This window comes from Saimiri boliviensis, chromosome 17 (assembly GCF_048565385.1).
Source record: "Saimiri boliviensis isolate mSaiBol1 chromosome 17, mSaiBol1.pri, whole genome shotgun sequence".
NCBI classification, from domain to species: domain Eukaryota; kingdom Metazoa; phylum Chordata; class Mammalia; order Primates; family Cebidae; genus Saimiri; species Saimiri boliviensis.
Window position 1 is genome coordinate 2,163,795 of NC_133465.1, and position 17,390 is coordinate 2,181,184.

The 17,390-nt window shown below is 43.6% G+C and overlaps 1 protein-coding gene and 1 pseudogene across 17 annotated transcripts in view; one reads left to right on the forward strand and one right to left on the reverse strand.

The window, feature by feature from the left end:
* Nucleotides 1-17,390, forward strand: part of ACACA (acetyl-CoA carboxylase alpha) — a 328,649-nt gene that overhangs the window by 66,058 nt on the left and 245,201 nt on the right. For 11 of the 17 annotated variants that reach the window (XR_012514502.1, XM_039476073.2, XM_074388039.1 and 8 more), the window contains 2 exons: nt 13,302-13,348; nt 15,990-16,242. Coding sequence is in view for 16 of the 17 variants with exons in the window: in XM_039476073.2 (XP_039332007.1) it covers nt 13,302-13,348; nt 15,990-16,242 (300 nt within the window). In the remaining variant the exon portion in view is untranslated. The remainder of the gene's footprint in view (nt 1-13,301; nt 13,349-15,989; nt 16,243-17,390) is intronic. The other 6 variants (XM_074388048.1, XM_039476076.2, XM_074388054.1 and 3 more) reach the window with 1 other exon arrangement.
* Nucleotides 7,607-8,020, reverse strand: LOC141581921 (histone H3.3A-like; annotated as a pseudogene).

Below are 17,390 nucleotides of genomic sequence, written 5' to 3' on the forward strand. Positions count from 1 at the left end.
ATTCTTTCCGTCTCCTCTACCCATTTATTATACAAAACACTTTTTTTTTTTTGAGATGGAGTTTTGCTCTTGTTGCCCAGGCTGGAGTGCAATGGTGCGATCTTGGCTCACTGCAACCTCTGCCTCCTGAATTCAAGCGCTTCTCCTGCTGAAGCCTCCTGAGTAGTTGGGATTACAGGCATGTGCCACCATGCCTGGCTAATTTTGTATTTTTAGGAGAGACGGGGTTTCTCCATGTTGGTCAGGCTGGACTTGAACTCCCCACCTCAGGTGATCCTTCCACCTCGGCCTCCCAGAGTGCTGGGATTATAGGTGTGAGCCACCATACCCAGTCCCAAGCACATTTGTTTGTTTATTGTTCTGTTTTTGAGATGGGGTCTCACTTTTTGCCCATGCTGGAATGCAGTGGTACAATCACGGCTCACTGCAGCCTCAACCTCCTGGGCTTAGGCAATCTTTCCACCTAAGGATCCCAAGTAGCTGGGACTATAGGCATGCGCCACCACACCCAACTAATTTTTTCTATTTTTTTTTTTTTTTAGAGATGGAGTCTCACCATGTTGCTCAGGCTAGAGTGCAGTGGTCCAATTATGGCTCACTGCAGCCTCAACTTCCTAGAATCAAGCAATGCTCCCATCTCAGCCTCCTTTGTAGCTGGGACCATAGGCGTGTACCACCATGCCCAGCTAATTTTTTTGTTTTTTTTTTAATTTTTTTTTAGAGACAGAGTCTCACTTTGTTGCCCAAGCTGGTCTTCAACTCCTGAGCAGTCCTAATGCCTCAGCCTCCCTAAGTGCTGGGATTATAGCCGTGAGCCACTGTGCCCAGCCTGTTGTATACTTCTATTGCATCGCATCCAGAGGCATATAATGTCAGTTTGTCCTAATGTTGGTGATAGTTTGAATACTTAGTTAAGATGGTATCTATCAGATTTCTCCATTGTAAAAATATCTTTTCTGTTTTGTAATTAATATATAAGAATATGGCCAGATGCAGTGGTTCATGCCTGTAATCCCAGCACTTCGGGAGGCTGAGGCAGGCGGATCACTTGAGGTCAGGAGTTCAAGACCAGCCTGGCCAATATGGTGAAACTCCCTCTCTATTAAAAATACAAAAAAACTAGCTAGGCAAAGTGGTGGGTGCCTGTAATCCCAGCTACTTGAGTGGCTGAGGCAGAAGAATCGTTTGAACCTGGGAGGCAGAGGTTGCCGGGAGCTGAGATTGGGCCATTGCACTCCAGCCTGGATAACAGAATGAGACTGTCTCAAAAAACCAAAAAAGATATATGTGCAAGAATATGTTATTTTCACCTAGCATGGTGGCTCATGCCTGTAATCCCAGCACTCTGTAACACCAAGGCAGACAGATTGCTTGAGGACAGGAGTTCAGACCAGCCTGGCCAATGTGGCAAAACCTCATCTCTGCTAAAAATATGAAAATTAGCCAGGTGTGGGGGGCACACGCCTGTAATCCCAGCTACCTGGGAGACTGAGCCATGAGAATTGCTTGAGCCTGGGAGGTGGAAATTGCAGTGAGCCGAAATCACACCACTGCAGTCCAGTCTGGGCAACAGCGGGAGACTCCATCTAAAAATCAAAAATGAAAAATATGTTGTTTTCTGAAAACCCTTTACCCAATGATTTTAACATATATTTATGATAATTGCCAATATCAATTATTGCATTGGTGTTTGTAAAATGTATTATGTTTTCTAATTGCATCATTCTAGGAGGTAATTATTTTAAGATTTTGATGTCTGGAAACATGTCCTGTCCTGACAATTGATCAGCAACCTATTGCGTTTAAAATTCTAGATTGAAAATAATTTTCCTTCAGAATTTTGAAGGCATTGTTTAATAACCTTCAAGCTTCCATTGTTATTGCTGATAAGTGTGAAAGGGCTTCAAATTCTTGATCATTTGTATGTGAATTTTTTTCTCTCAGGAAACTAGTAGGATCTTTTCTTGTGTTCAGTTTCTGAAATTTCAGTGATGTGCCTTGGTGTCTGTTTTTTCTTTTTTTTTTTTTTGAGACAGAGTTTCCCTCTTGTTCCCCAGGCTGGAGTGCAATGGCGCTGTCTCGGCTCACCGCAACCTCCGCCTCCTGGGTTCAGGCAATTCTCCTGCCTCAGCCTCCTGAGTAGCTGGGATTACAGGCACGTGCCACCATGCCCAGCTAATTTTTTTGTATTTTTAGTAGAGATGGGGTTTCACCATGTTGACCAGGATGGTCTCGATCTCTTGACCTCGTGATCCACCCGCTTCGGCCTCCCAAAGTGCTGGGATTACAGGCGTGAGCCACCGCGCCCGGCTTGGTGTCTGTTTTTATTCGTTATGGTAGGCAGTCGTTGAGCCTTTTTAATCTGACAATAGTTATGGCAATCTGGCATGATTGCCAGATTAAAATTTTTGACCTCTGTTTTCTTGCTTTGGGGAGCTTCCATTACTTACGTAAGGGACCTTCTGAACAGGTTCTCTAATCTAATCATCTTTTTCTCTCCCATTGTTCAACACTTTGAATTTTTTTTTTTTTTTTTTTTTTTTTTTTTTTTTGAGACAGAGTCTTACTCTGTCACCCAGGCTGGAGTGCAGTGGTGAGATCTTGGCTCACTGCAACCTCTACCTCCTGGGTTAAAGCAGTTCTCCTGCCTCAGCCTCCCAAAGTGCTGGGATTCTCCCAAAGTGCTGGGATTACAGGCGTCTGCCACCATGCCCACTAATTTTTTTTTTTTTTTTTTTTTTGAGACGGAATTTCGCTCCTGTTACCCAGGCTGGAGTGCAATGGCGCGATCTTGGCTCACCGCAACCTCCGCCTCCTGGGTTCAGGCAATTCTCCTGCCTCAGCCTCCTGAGTAGCTGGGATTACAGGCACGCGCCACCATGCCCAGCTAATGTTTTGTATTTTTAGTAGAGATGGGGTTTCACCATGTTGACCAGGATGATCTCCATCTCTTGACCTCGTGATCCACCCACCTCAGCCTCCCAAAGTGCTGGGATTACAGGCTTGAGCCACCGCGCCCGGCCTAATTTTTTATTTTATTATTTTTTTATTTTTAGTAGAAACAGAGTTTCACCATTTTGGCCAGGCTGGTCTCGAACTCCTGATCTTGTGGTCTGCCTGCCTCGGCCTCCCAGAGGTTGGGATTACAGGCTTGAGCTACCACACCTGGCTGACCCCTGTAGTTTTTAATGGTTTCTTATTCCCTGTAATCTCTTTTCTTCAAATTGCCTTTTTAAAAAATCTACAGGTAGTTATTTGCTTTTAGTCTTTCTTGTTAAAGTTTTTCTCAGATGTCTGGTAATCCTTAATTGTCTGTTTATATTTAAGAGGAAATATCGCCGGGCGCGGTGGCTCAAGCCTGTAATCCCAGCACTTTGGGAGGCTGAGGCGGGTGGATCACGAGGTCGAGAGATCGAGACCATCCTGGTCAACATGGTGAAACCCCGTCTCTACTAAAAACACAAAAAATTAGCTGGGCATGGTGGCGCGTGCCTGTAATCCCAGCTACTCAGGAGGCTGAGGCAGGAGAATTGCCTGAACCCAGGAGGCGGAGGTTGCGGTGAGCCAAGATCGCGCCATCGCACTCCAGCCTGGGTAACAAGAGCGAAACTCCGTCTCAAAAAAAAAAAAAAAGAGGAAATATCAAAAAGCTGATTACAGATAGATAGTTTACTATAGTGTGATCTGATTGGGCAACTTAATTAGGGACGGTAATATTAGTAACTTTAGTTATTTTTTTCTCCTTGGGCTGGTCAGATTCTGCAAAGGATTCTCTAATCTCTCTCCTGGAGGGTGAAGACTGGGGAAGGAGGACCTGGAAATCTTACTCAATATATTGACTTAATTTATTCATTTTCAATATTGAACCCTGTCCCTTACTGTTGCTGGTATCCCCTGATCTAGAAACCCGCTGTTTAGCCCTGTTAGGCTTTCCTAGTCATTTATTGTTCTTCTGTCTCCTTTCCAAGAAAATTATCTTGCTGGTGTCTACCCTGACTTTTTTTTTTTTTTTTTTTTTGAGATGGGAGTCTCCCTGTGTCACCCAGGCTGGAGTGCCATGGCATGATCTCGGCTCACTGCAACCTCCATTCGACCAGTTCGAGCAATTCTCCTGCCTCACCCTCCTGAGTAGCTGGGATTACAGGCATGCGCCACCATGCTTGGCTGAATGTTGTATTTTCAGTAGAGACTGGGTTTCACCATGTTGGTCAGGCTGGTCTCAAACTCCTGACCTTGTGATCTGCCCACCTCAGCCTTCCAACGTGCTGGGATTTCAGGCACGAGCCACTGCGCCTGGCCTTGACTTTTTCTTCTTTCTTTCTTCTTCTTTTTTTTTTTTTTTGAGATGTAGCCTCGCTCTGTAGCCTAGGCTGGAGTGCAGTGGCACCATCTCGGCTTGCTGCAACCTCCGTCTCCTGGGTCCCACTTCAAGCATTTCTCCTACCTCAGCCTCCCAAGTAGCTGGGATTACAGGCATGAATCACTATGCCCAGCTAATTTTTTTTTTTTTTAACTCGTGTCATTCGATACTGTAATTTTTGTATTTTTTAGTAGAGATGGGGTTTCACCATGTTGGCCAGTATGGTCTTGAACTCTTGACCTTGTGATCTACCCACCTTGGACTCCCAAAGTGCTGAGATTACAGTCATGAGCCACCTTGCCTGTCCGGCCCTGACTTTTTCTTTTTATTTTTTGAGATGGAGTCTTTGTCACCAAGGCTGGAGTGCAGTGGCACGATCTTGGCTCACTGCAGCCTCTGCCTCCTGGGTTCAAGCGATTCTCCTGCCTCAGCCTCCTGAGTAGCTGGGATGACAGGCGCCCACCACCACACCTGGCTAATTTTTTGTATTTTTAGTACTGATGGGGTTTCACTGTGTGTTAGCCAGGATGGTCTGGATCTCTGGACCTCAAGATCTTCCTGCCTTGGCCTCCCAAAATGCTGGGATTACAGGTGTGAGCCACCACACCTGGCCTTATTTACTTTTTTGGCCTTTTTGTGGGTTATGCCTTTTTAGTTTATTTATTCATTTTTATTATTATTATTATTATTTTTTTTTTTTGAGGAGTCTTGCTCTGTCGCCCGGGCTAGAGTGCAGTGGCACGATACCAGCTCATTTCAGCTTTGGCCTCCTGGGTTCAAGTGATTCTCCTGCCTCAGCCTCCGAGTAGCTGGGATTACAGGCATATATCACCATGCCCGGCTAATTTTCATATCTTTAGTAGAGAAAGGGTTTTACCATGTTGGCCAAGCTGGTCTGGAACTCCTGACCTCAAGCGATCAGCCCAACCCACTGTCTTTCTTCAGAAGTTTGGCAAGACTTCTTTAAAAAATTCTTGAAAGATATAGGAACTTTTACCAGCTACATCCTTGAAAAATATTCTATATCCCTAGACTGAGAAATAGGAAATAGGTCAGACAATTACATTATTTTCTCTGACTACTATACCCTAAAGAAATACTTTCTTATAGCCAGGCATGGTTGTGTATGCCTGTAATCCCAACTACTCAGGAGGCTGAGGCAGAGGAATTGCTTGAATCTGGGAGATGGAGGTTGTGGTGAGCCGAGGTCACACCATTGCACTCCGGCCTGGGAAACAAGAGTGAAACTCCGTCTAAAAAAGGAAAGAAATATTCTTTTGGTCTATAAAAAAAAAAAAAAAAAAAAAAAAGTAGCTGGGTATGGTTGTCATGCCTATAATCCCAACACTTTGGGAGGCCACGGTGGGAGGATCGTTAGAGCCCAAGAGTCTGAGACCAGCCTGAACAACATAGCAAGTTCAGGCTGGTCTCAAACTAAAGTTCAGGCTTTAGTCTCTTCTAAAAATAAAAGAAGTTGGGCAGACACAGTGGCTCACACCCATAATCCCAGCACTTTGGGAGGCCAAGGCAGATGGATCACCTGAGGTTGGGAGTTTGAGACCAGCTTGACCAACATGGAAAAACCCTGTCTCTACTAAAAAAATACAAAATTAGTTGGGCGTGGTGGCACATACCTGGAATCCCAGCTACTTGGGAGGCTGAGGCAGGAGAATCACTTGAACCTGGCAGGTGGAGGTTTCGGTGAGCCAAGATCATGCCACTGCACTCCAGCTTGGGCAACGAAAGCAAAACTTCATTTCAAAGAAAAAAGAAAGGCACCTGTAGTGGCATGTGCCTATAGTCTTAGCTACTTGGGAGGCGGAGCCAGGAAAATCTCTTGAGCCCAGGAGTTTGAGGCTGCAGTGAGCTAAGATCACACCACTGCCTGGACAGAGAGAGACCCTGTCTCAAAAAAAAAAAAAAAGCTTCCAGCTGGCTCCTGAAGGAGCTCTGTTATAACCACTCATATCTAGTATTTCTCCTCAGTTCGCATCTTCTACCATCTGGTTCTCATTCAAATGTCCCTTTTACATGGAATGCTGCTTCCTCTCCCTCCTTGCTTATCTTCTCAATTCTTCATTTGTACTATCTTTCTACTCCAACTCCAAGTTTGGACAAAGTACCCTTCTTTTGTGTTTTGACACCTAGAAATTATTATATTTTTAATTAAGTTAATTTTTTTTAACTTAAAAAATTTTGTTTTAGAGATGAGTTCTTGCCATGGTACCCAGGCTGGTCTCAAACTCCTGGACTTAAGCCATCCTCCTGCCTCAGCCTCCCAGAGTGCTGGGATTACAGGTGTGAACCACCACACCTGGCCTAGAGATTTTTTTTTTCTTTTTAAAAAATTTTTTTTTAATTATTTTTTCTTTTATTTTTTTTCATTTATATCTTATTTTCTGTAAGTGATTTCAGAGATTATTATATCACTGTAATTGTATCTTTAGGTGTCTATAGCCACTTAGCTAGGGACAAATCTTATTCATCTTTGAATAATCAGCATCTGTTTCACTATTTGGAACGAACACAAGTTCTTGTTATTTTAAAATTTAAAACTTGTTGCAAATTAAAATAGTTTTTTTTTTTTTTTTCCCCATCAATAAGAAATTTACTTGTTTTAAAAAAATCCAAATGCTGGTATTGTCCAGAAAAATTTAACAGGTTTATTTATAAAGTTGAACCACTGGAACTTGTTCACTGAAACATTTTAACTTGCATCAATGCTTTACGTCTCCGCATTTATATTAAAAATTCACACACAAATGAAAATGGAAAAACTGCCAATACCTGATTTCTGTCCCCCATTTTTCCACTCGCAATCATATACTTAGGTACCTTTTGATCCCATGGAAAAAAAATTATCTAACATTCAGAACTACCAGTAACAGGAAGAAGATAATTTTTTTTTTTTTTTTCGAGAATGAAATGTTTCCCATCATAGTGGATTCTTTTTTTTTTTTGAGGCGGAGTTTTGCTCTTGTTACCCAGGCTGGAATGCAATGGCACGATCTCGGCTCACTGCAACCTCCGCCTCCTGGGTTCAGGCAATTCTGCCTCAACCTCCTGAGTAGCTGGGATTACAGGCACGCGCCACCACGCCCAGCTAGTTTTTGTATTTTAGTAGAAACGGGGTTTCACCTTGTTGACCAGGATGATCTACGTCTCTCGACCTCGTGATCCACCCGCCTCGGCCTCCCAAAGTGCTGGGATTACAGGCGTGAGCCACCGCGCCTGGCCATAGTGGATTCTTAAGCACGCTCTCCACGTATGCGGCGTGCTAGCTGGATGTCTTTTGGCATAATGGTGACACGTTTGGCACGGATAGCACAAGGGTTGGCGTCTTCAAAAAGGCCAGCAGATAGGCCTCACTTGCCTCCTGCAAAGCACCGATAGCTGCGCTGGGGAAGAACAGATCTGTTTCAAAGTCCTGAGCAATGTCTCGCACCAGACGCTGGAAGGGAGGTTTGTGAATCAGAAGTTCAGTGGACTTGTGATAACGTCTCATTTCACGGAGGGCCACAGTGCCGGGCCTGTAACGATGAGGTTTCTCCACCCTCCAGTAGAGGGCGCACTCCTGCGAGCGGCTTTTGTAGCCAGTTGCTTCCTGGGTGCTTTACCACCGGTCTGTTTGCGGGAAGTCTGCTTTGTACGAGCCGCGGGATAGAGACCTCCTTACTTAACCCCCTTCCTCGGCTGGAGCTCGGCGAGCAAAAGATGGGGTTTCACCATGATGGCCAGGCTGGTCTTGAACTCTTGACCTCAGGTGATCCACCCACCTTAAAATAGTTTTTATTTATTTATTTTTTTTTTTTTTTGAGACAGAGTTTCGCTCTTGTTACCCAGGCTGGAGTGCAATGGCGCGATCTCGGCTCACCGCAACCTCCGCCTCCTGGGTTCAGGCAATTCTCCTGCCTCAGCCTCCTGAGTAGCTGGGATTACAGGCTCGTGCCACCATGCCCAGCTAATTTTTTTGTATCTTTAGTAGAGACGGGGTTTCACCATGTTGACCAGGATGGTCTCGATCTCTTGACCTCGTGATCCACCCGCCTCAGCCTCCCAAAGTGCTGGGATTACAGGCTTGAGCCACCGCGCCCGGCTTAAAATAGTTTTTAAAGTAAAATTCTCTGTAATCTGTAATCAGTGATTTAATAACCAACATCCATTGAAAAATTCATCAACAAATGACAAAATAAAAAGGCAAATTCACTTATTCTCTTTGAAAACATTTAAATGTGGTTGTAAAATCCGGGGCGTGGGGGGAGAAAACATTTAAGTGAACTTACTGTGACTTGAGAGGCAAGGACGTGTTGTATAAGCTTGGATACTTTTATCAGTGGCTACAAAAACTAATCACTACCTCTTTATTAGAATTGCATGTACACTCAAAATACACTGTAATTTGAGTTCAAGGGAGAATATGTTAAATTTGGTAAAACCTGTTGTATCTATTTAGAAAAATATCTCTGGGCCGAGTACAGTGGCTCACTCCTATAATCCCAGCACTTTGGGAGGCTGAGGCGGGTAGATTACCTGAGGTCAGGAGTTTGAGACCAGCCTGGCCAACATGGTAAAACCCGCCTCTACTAAAAATACAAAAGTCAGCCAGGTGTGGTGGCAAACACCTATAATCTCAGCTATTCAGGAGGCTGAGGCAGGAGAATCACTTGAACCTGGGAAGTGGAGGTTGCAGTAAGCCAAAATCACGCCACTCCATTCTAGCCTGGGTAGCAAGAGATTGAGACTCCATCTAAATTATAAAAAAGAAAAGAAAAGAAATCTCTCAGGCTGTCTTTTTTGTTTTGTTTTGTTTTGTTTTGAGACAAGGTCTCGTTCTATTGGCCAGGCTGGAATGCATTGGCACTGCAGCATCAACCCTCTGGGCTCAAGGGATCCTCCCACCTCAGTCTCCCAAATGCCTGAAATTATACGCATGAGCCACCACTCCTGATCCAAGCTGCTATTTTTTTTTTTTTTTTTTTTTTTTTTTTGAGATGAAGCTTAGTTGTTGCCCAGGCTGGAGTGCAGTGGCACGATCTTGGCGCACTGCAACCTCCACCTCCCAGGCTCAAGCGAGTCTCCTGCCTCAGCCTCCTGAGTAGCTGGTATTACAGGCATCTGCCACCATGCCTGGGTAATTTTTTGTTTAGTAGAGACGGGGTTTCACCAGGTTGGCCAGGCTGGTCTCAAACTCCTGACCTTAGGTGACCCACTCACCTCAGCCTCCCAAAGTGCTGGGATTATAGGCATTGAGCCTGGCCCAGGCTGACTCTTAAATATATTAGCTGTAATTAGCTTTACCCCATTTTCAGGAACGGCACAGTTTGGGAGTCTTCCACAAAAATTTTCAAGAGTCGTGCGTGTGTGTGTGTGTGTGTGTGTGTGTGTGTGTGTATTTTTATTTTTATTTTTTTGAGACAGTCTTACTTTGTCCACAATCTGCAGTGCAGTGGTATATTCTTGGCTCACTGGAACCTCTGCCTCCTGGATTCAAGCCATTCTCCTTCCTCAGCCTCCTGAGTGGTTGTGATTACAGATGCCTGCCACCACATCTGGCTCATTTTTGTGTTTTTAGTAGAGATGGGGTTTCACCATGTTGGCCAGGCTGGTCTCAAACTCTTAACATCAAGTGATCTGCCCATCTTGGCATCCTCCCAAAGTGCTGGGATTACGGGCATGAGCCACTGCGCCTGGCCATGTTTTATATATTTATATATATATATACACACACACACACACACATTTATTTATATATGTATAAAATCTGTCTCATATTTATATTATTTATATATGTATAAATAATATATTTATGTTAAAAATATATGTTATTATATCCATATATATTTTAGAGTCTCGGTCTGTCACCCAGGCTGGAGTCAGTGGCACGCTGTGCCTCTTGGTTTCAAGTGATTCTTCTGCCTCAACCTCCCAAGTAGCTGAGACTACAGGTACACGCCACCACACTCAGCTAATTGGTTTTTTTTTTTTTTTTTTTTTTTTTTTTTTTTTTAATTGTTGTATTTTTAGTAGAGACGGGGTTTCAGCATGTTGGCCAGGATGGTCTTGAGCTCTTGACTGCATGTTCCGCCTGCCTCAGCCTCCCCAAGTGCTGGGATTACAGGCATGAGCCACTGCGCCTGGCCTATATGATATATTTTTTAAATAAAAGAGAATTTGGCATTGTCAACAATTTGATATAATGAAGAAAATATTTTTTATTTGAGTAGGCAGACTAGATCTGGAAAAAGGCCTTGTTTTAGAGCTAAGGCAGCAATTATATGAACCTTCCCCAAAGGTCAGCTTCTTTTTTTAGTCCTCTTTCTGGAGAAAGAGGTCTTAACCTAATTCAGGGCAGGAGTTTAGGAATCCCAAACCTGTATGCAAGGAAAATTTTGTATGAGGATACATTTTTGTTTAGAAAAGGTCCATAGCTTTTATCAAATTTCCAACAGTTGAGACAGTTTTAAGAATCGTTGGTTTATGTACTTAACTAACTGTCTTTGCTATCTAGTGAGGGCATAAAGTGAAGGAGGGGGTGAAGGAGTAAGGAGTAAGGATTAGTTGTGGCTTTAAGACTTTTTGTTTTTTTTTTGAGACAGAGTCTCCCAGGTTCAAGCAATTCTCCTGCCTTAGCCTCCTGAGTAACTGGGATTACAGGTGTGTGCCACCATGCCAAGCTAATTTTTGTATTTTTAGTGGAGATGGAGTTTCACCATGTTGGTCTGCCTGGTCTTGAACTCCTGACCTGGTGATCTGTCTGCCTCTGCCTCCCAAAGTGCTGGGATTACAGGCATGAGCCACCATGCCCAACATTTTGGTCTGTTTTTTTGTTTTTTGTTTTTTTTTGGCAGAGTCTTACTCTGCCTCCCAGACTGTAGTGCAGTGGTGTGATCTCGGCTCACTGCACCCTCCGCTCCTCAGACTCAACTCTTTCTCCTGCTTCAGCTTCCTGAGTAGCTGCGATTACAGGCCTGCACCACCATGCCCAGCTAATTTTTGTATTTTTAGTAAAGAGAGGGTTTCACCATGTTGCCCCAGCTGGTCTCAAACTCCTGATCGCAGGTGATCTGCCCATCTCAGCCTCCCAAAGTGCTGGGATTATAGGTGTGAGTCACCACATCTGGTCAATTTAAGACTTTTATGACACAACTCATAAATGTCATTTACATCATCACCTATATACAACTGAAACAAAAATTTACGAAACTATAGATACTCTCATAAACTATAATATATTTGTACATTTTATGTTACTTCATTTTCAAAATATTGGTTATAACTTGCTAAATTGATTTCTTAATGTTTTGCTGGGTGGTAACCCATAGTTTGAAAAACACTGACCTATTGCATTATAGTTTACAAAATCCTTTCATATATTCTGAGTTTTCAAAGCAGTCATATGATCTTCTTTCAACTTTTTTTTTTTTTTTTTGAGGCAGAGTTTCGCTCTCGTTACCCAGGCTGGAGTGCAATGGCGCGATCTCGGCTCACCGCAACCTCCGCCTCCTGGGCTCAGGCAATTCTCCTGCCTCAGCCTCCTGAGTAGCTGGGATTACAGGCACGTGCCACCATGCCCAGTTAATTTTTTGTATTTTTAGTGGAGACGGGGTTTCACCATGTTGACCAGGATGGTCTCGAGCTCTTGACCTCGTGATCCACCCGTCTCGGCCTCCCAAAGTGCTGGGATTACAGGCTTGAGCCACCGCGCCCGGCAAGCTTCTTTAAACTTAATTAATTATTTAATTTTCGAGATGGGGCCCCACTATTTTGCCCAGGCTGGAGTGCAGTGGGTTTTCACAGGTGTGATCATAGCATGCTGCAGCCTTTAACTCCTGAACTCTAGCTAACCTGAGCCTCAGCCTCCCAAGTAGCTGGTACTATAGGTGCACACCACTGACCAGAAGACTTTATTTTTACAGATGAGGAGGCTTGTCTGTAAAATATACAGAGACATTAAGTGACCTGTTCAAATCTGCAGTCACAATACGTGGCAGAGTTAGGGTTTGAGCCCAGTTGGTCCTAGGTTTTAACTCCAGCTTCACTGCATCTTTGGTTACATGATCCAAACTTTTCCCTTCCTCTTCTCAATTGTAGGGAATGATACTTTCTCAGACTCCATGACTGGATAAATCCTAATATCCTAAATCTTGTCCCTTGTCATTTAGGGGGTCCTCTCTTGGAAGTTTTAGATTTCCTTGTCAGTATAATAGGTTCTTTGCTTTAGTTTTCTTCTCTGTCCTGGACCAGTGGTTCTCAAGCCTGTATTTGCATGAGTGTTCATTAACTGAGGAACTTAAAGTTGATATCCCTGGGCCTCCAGCTGCAATTCTGATTCAGCACATAGAGGGTGGAGTTTAGACTTTGTAAAATTTTTAAAAGCTCCACAGGTGATTCATAAACAATCAGACTTGAGAATTTCTACCCTAGATACATTTAAATTGTCAGGCTTAAGAAGCAAACCCAGGATTTTAAGAGTTGTTAGATCCCTTACAGTTTAGAGAGTTAGTATAATGGGAGCTCTGTCTTCCCCCTGGCTCCCAACTTTTGTGGGTAAGTGTAACCGCCTGGAAGCATAATCAGAGCTTAAGTGAATTGTAGAGAATCTACTGGTTCTTTTCTCCCCACTGCCTCTTTTTTGACGAAATATTAGAAATGAAAATGTTGAAATGTATTCATCGAGTATACAAATGGAAAAGCCACTTTGTGAAATGGTAAGCTTTTTCTATTGTTTAATATTTTCATAAACAATAAAGTCTTTAATGTGTTTGATTTACAGAATTGAATAATAAACTGCTAAAAATTGTGCTTTAAGTTAAATAATAGATTTGACCCAAAAAAAGATACTTTGTATATTATTACCTTTGTATTATGCTGAGCAAAACAGGAATTGACAAAAATTGGTTTATTAAAAAAAAACTTCACATCTCTCTTTTTCTCTCTTTAGTTCTTTTTGGAGGTGGATATCTGCTCAGACAGTAAGAATTATAAGAGGTCAGTTACAAATAATACTCCTTGTTTACAGTGTGATAAAAATTTTGTTCGTGTTATAAAATATCAAACTGTAGGCTTTTGTGTTAAAAGTTGACTTCCACAAAAGAACATGGGCAGATTTAGGGTGGATAACCCGAAGTGAACAAGGAGTCCAACGATGGTAGTGTTCGACTATGTTCTCTCTTTAATTCAGGACTAGAATTAGTGGAAATGGGACAGGCTGTGGAGTAGCTTCTAGAGTGTCTGGACAGCTACTCAGTGATTTTCCATACTTGACTTCTCTTTTCTGTTGGTTTGTAGGCTCGTGCCTGGGAAATACTATTCAGTGCGGTTGCTGGACAGGCTTTTTAGCTGTTCACACTGAGTTGCCTCCAATCTACGTAACTGTTTAGAGAAGGCTGCCTTAATGGTCTTTTTAGCTAGGAACTTTAAGTTGGCCTTATTAAGACGGTCACTTAGCACAGGAACCATGCTTTATTAACTCACTGTTCTTCCATGAAATCAAAGAATTGTGCCTTTTTTGTGGATTTTCTGTTTTGTGTGTGGTCACCTAACTTCAGTCTGTCTGCAAGCAAGAACCTGCACCTGAGTGCCTGGCTTACGTACCTTGTGAAGAAGGCACCCATTATTTTTTGTGTTAGTTGGGATGGAATTTTATTTTTTGGACCTACTGTTATTTTAAAGTTAACTATTTACTGCTGTAAATGTGAAAGAAATAGGCTTTTTGCTGCTGTAACTTTTGGTGTTCTCCAGTGTGGTCAGTCTGTTGGAACGTCCCTCTCCCTCTCCCTTTCTTCCTTTTTTCTTCCCGTTTCCCCTCTTTCCTCCCTCTCTGCCTTTTTTTCTTCTTTTCTTTCTCTCTCTCTCTCTTTTTTTTTTTTTTTTTTTGAGATGGAGGGAGTGTCTGTCACCCAGGCTGGAGTGTAGTGGCGTGATCTTGGCTCACTGCAACCTCTGCTTCCTGGGTTCAAGCGATTCTCATGCCTCAGCCTCCCAAGTAGCTGGGATTACAGGTGCCCGCCACCACACCCAGCTAATTTTGTGTGTTTTTAGTAAAGATGGGGTTTCACAATATTGGCCAGGCTGGTCTTGAACTCCTGATCTCAGGTGATCCACCCTCCTCAGACTCCCAAAGTGCTAGGATTACAGGCGTGAGCCACTGTGCCTGGCCAAAAATGGTGGAAGCCCTTTAAAGATTTTTTTTTTTTTTGAGACAGTGTCTTACTCTGTAACTCAGGCTGGAGTGCAGTGATGCGATCTTGGCTCACTGCAACCTCCACCTGCCAGGTTCAAGTGATTCTCCTGCTTCAGCCTCCCAAGTAGCTGGGATTACAGGCACATGCCACAGTGCCTGGTTAATTTTTGTATTTTTAGTAGAGATGGGGTTTTGCCATGTCAGCCAGGCTGGTCACAAACTCCTGACCTCAGGTGATCCACCCACCTCAGCCTCCCAGAGTGCTGGGATTGCAGGCTTGAGCCACTGGGCCTGGCCTGTATTTTTAGTAGAGACGAGGTTTCACTATGTTGGCCAGGCTGGTCTTCAGCTTCTGACCTCAAATGATCCCCTTTGCCACAAAGTGCTGGGATTACAGGTGTGAGCCATTGTGCCCAGCCTGGAGTTTTTTTTAAGACCTAATATTTCAAGGGAGAAATACATAGTAAATTTGGACCTCAGACTTTTTATGTTGCATGTTATTTTTATATTTGATTATAGTTTTAAAGATAAAAGTTAGCTGCAGTAATCTCCAATTCACTTTCAGGAATTGTTAGGCTGGGCTGAGTGGCTCACACCTGTAATCCCAGCCCTTTGGGAGGCCAAGGTGGGAGGATCACTTGAGTTTAGGAGTTTGAGACTAGGCAACATGTCGAGACTCTGTACAGAAAAACGAGTAGCCAGCCGTAGCAGTGCATGCCTGTAGTCCCAGCTATTTGGGAAGCTGAGGTGGGAGGACTGTTGGAGCCCAGGAGTTTGTGGCCTCAGTGAGCTAGGATCTTGCCACTGCGTTCTAGCCTGAGCAACAGAACAAGACCCTGCCTTTCAAGAAAAAAAAAAAGGGAGGGGGGAATGTCTATAGTTGTCTCTCCTTTTTTTTTTTTTCCTTTGTTTTCTTTTTTTGACTCAAGAGTCCTGGTCCGTCACCCAGGCTGGAGTGCAGTGGTGCTATCACAGCACACTGCAGCCTCAATATGTAGTGTTTGAAACCAGATCGTCATTGTGTAGTTCACATACCATTTCAAACAACCATCGCTCTGCCCACACCCTTGCCGTTCATTCCCCCTTCGCTAACAACCAAAATAGCAATATCACAACAAGCAGCTTTCGCCTACTTCGAAGGTTTCCCCATTAGTCTTAATTATCTCTTGGACATTGCCAAATGATGAGGTTAGGAATGGCTTACAGTTTTTTGAGAAAAATTTCTTTGAGGGGAAGGGAACTAGTTTTAATTTATAGGCATAGTTATCATGATCTCAGTTTTCCTCCCTTAGAAATTAAAGGTCCTGAAATAGAATAGCCAAGGAAGTTCTCAAACTGCCTTGCTTCCAAGTCTCAGCTGTGGTTTATTAGACAGAACCTCTGGCTGACCTCAGGTATAGATCATTATTCATAACCTGCTTTTCTCACTTTTCATTTTCTCCATAGCCCTAAGAGCTCATTTTGGAGGAATAATGGATGAATCATCTCCCTTGGCCAAACCTCTGGAACTGAACCAGCACTCTCGATTCATAATTGGTTCTGTGTCCGAAGATAACTCAGAGGATGAGATCAGTAACCTGGTGAAGCTGGATCTACTGGAGGAGAAAGAGGGCTCTTTGTCACCTGCTTCTGTTAGCTCGGATACACTCTCTGATTTGGGGATCTCTAGCCTGCAGGATGGCTTGGCCTTGCACATAAGGTAAGAGAGTTTCGTGGTCTACTTATTTAATCTGTCTTAGTTTTGCTGATTATGTTCTGAAAAGAGCAAATACAGCTTCAGCCAAGACTGCTTTGCCTTTTCCTATGTCACTGGACTCAAAGCTTTGTTGAGGAAGTCAGAAACAATGTATTTTTCAGAAATCATGTATGTTCCCCTCAAATTTTTTATGTCCTACTAGGTCTTTTTTATTTTATTATTATTTTTTTTTGGTGCAGTCTCGCCTCACTGCAACCTCCACCTCCCAGGTCAAGAGATTCTGGGCCGGGCGCGGTGGCTCAAGCCTGTCATCCCAGCACTTTGGGAGGCCGAGGCGGGTGGATCACACGGTTAAGAGATCGAGACCATCCTGGTCAACATGGTGAAACCTTGTCTCTACTAAAAATACAAAAAATTAGCTGGGCATGGTGGTGCGTGCCTGTAATCCCAGCTACTCAGGAGGCTGAGGCAGGAGAATTGCCTGAACCCAGGAGGCGGAGGTTGCGGTGAGCCGAGATCGCGCCATTGCACTCCAGCCTGGGTAACAAGAGCGAAACTCCGTCTCAAAAAAAAAAAAAAAAAAAAAAGAGATTCTGCCTCCTAAGTAGCTGGGACCGTAGGTGCACGCCACTGCACCTAACTAATTTTTGTGTCTTTTGGTAGACACAGGGTTTTGCCATGTTGGCCAGGGTGGTCTTGAATTTCCGACCTCAAGTGATCTGCCCGCCTTGGATTACAGACGGGAACCACCACACCCAGCTACTTCTACCTACTAAGTCTTTTAGTGAGGTCTAGTGAGTAAGAGTTAGGTTGAGGAATTTCAGTCTTTGTACTACTTTGACTAACATTGTTTTAACTATCTTGATGATTGATAGGAATTCTCCAGGGGTAGTCAACTTTGTAGCAAGTTTCTTTTTTGTTTTTGTTTTTGTTTTTTTGAGATGGAGTCTCCTTCTGTTGCCCAGGCTGGCATACAGTGGTGTAATCTTGGCTCAATGTAACTTCCCCCTCCCGGGTTCAAGCAATTCTCCTGCCTCAGCCTCCCGAGTAGCTGGGATTACAGGTGCGCTTCACCATGCCTGGCTAATTTTTGTATTTTTAGTGGAGACAGGGTTTCCCCATGTTGGTCAGGCTAGTCTCAAACTCCTGAG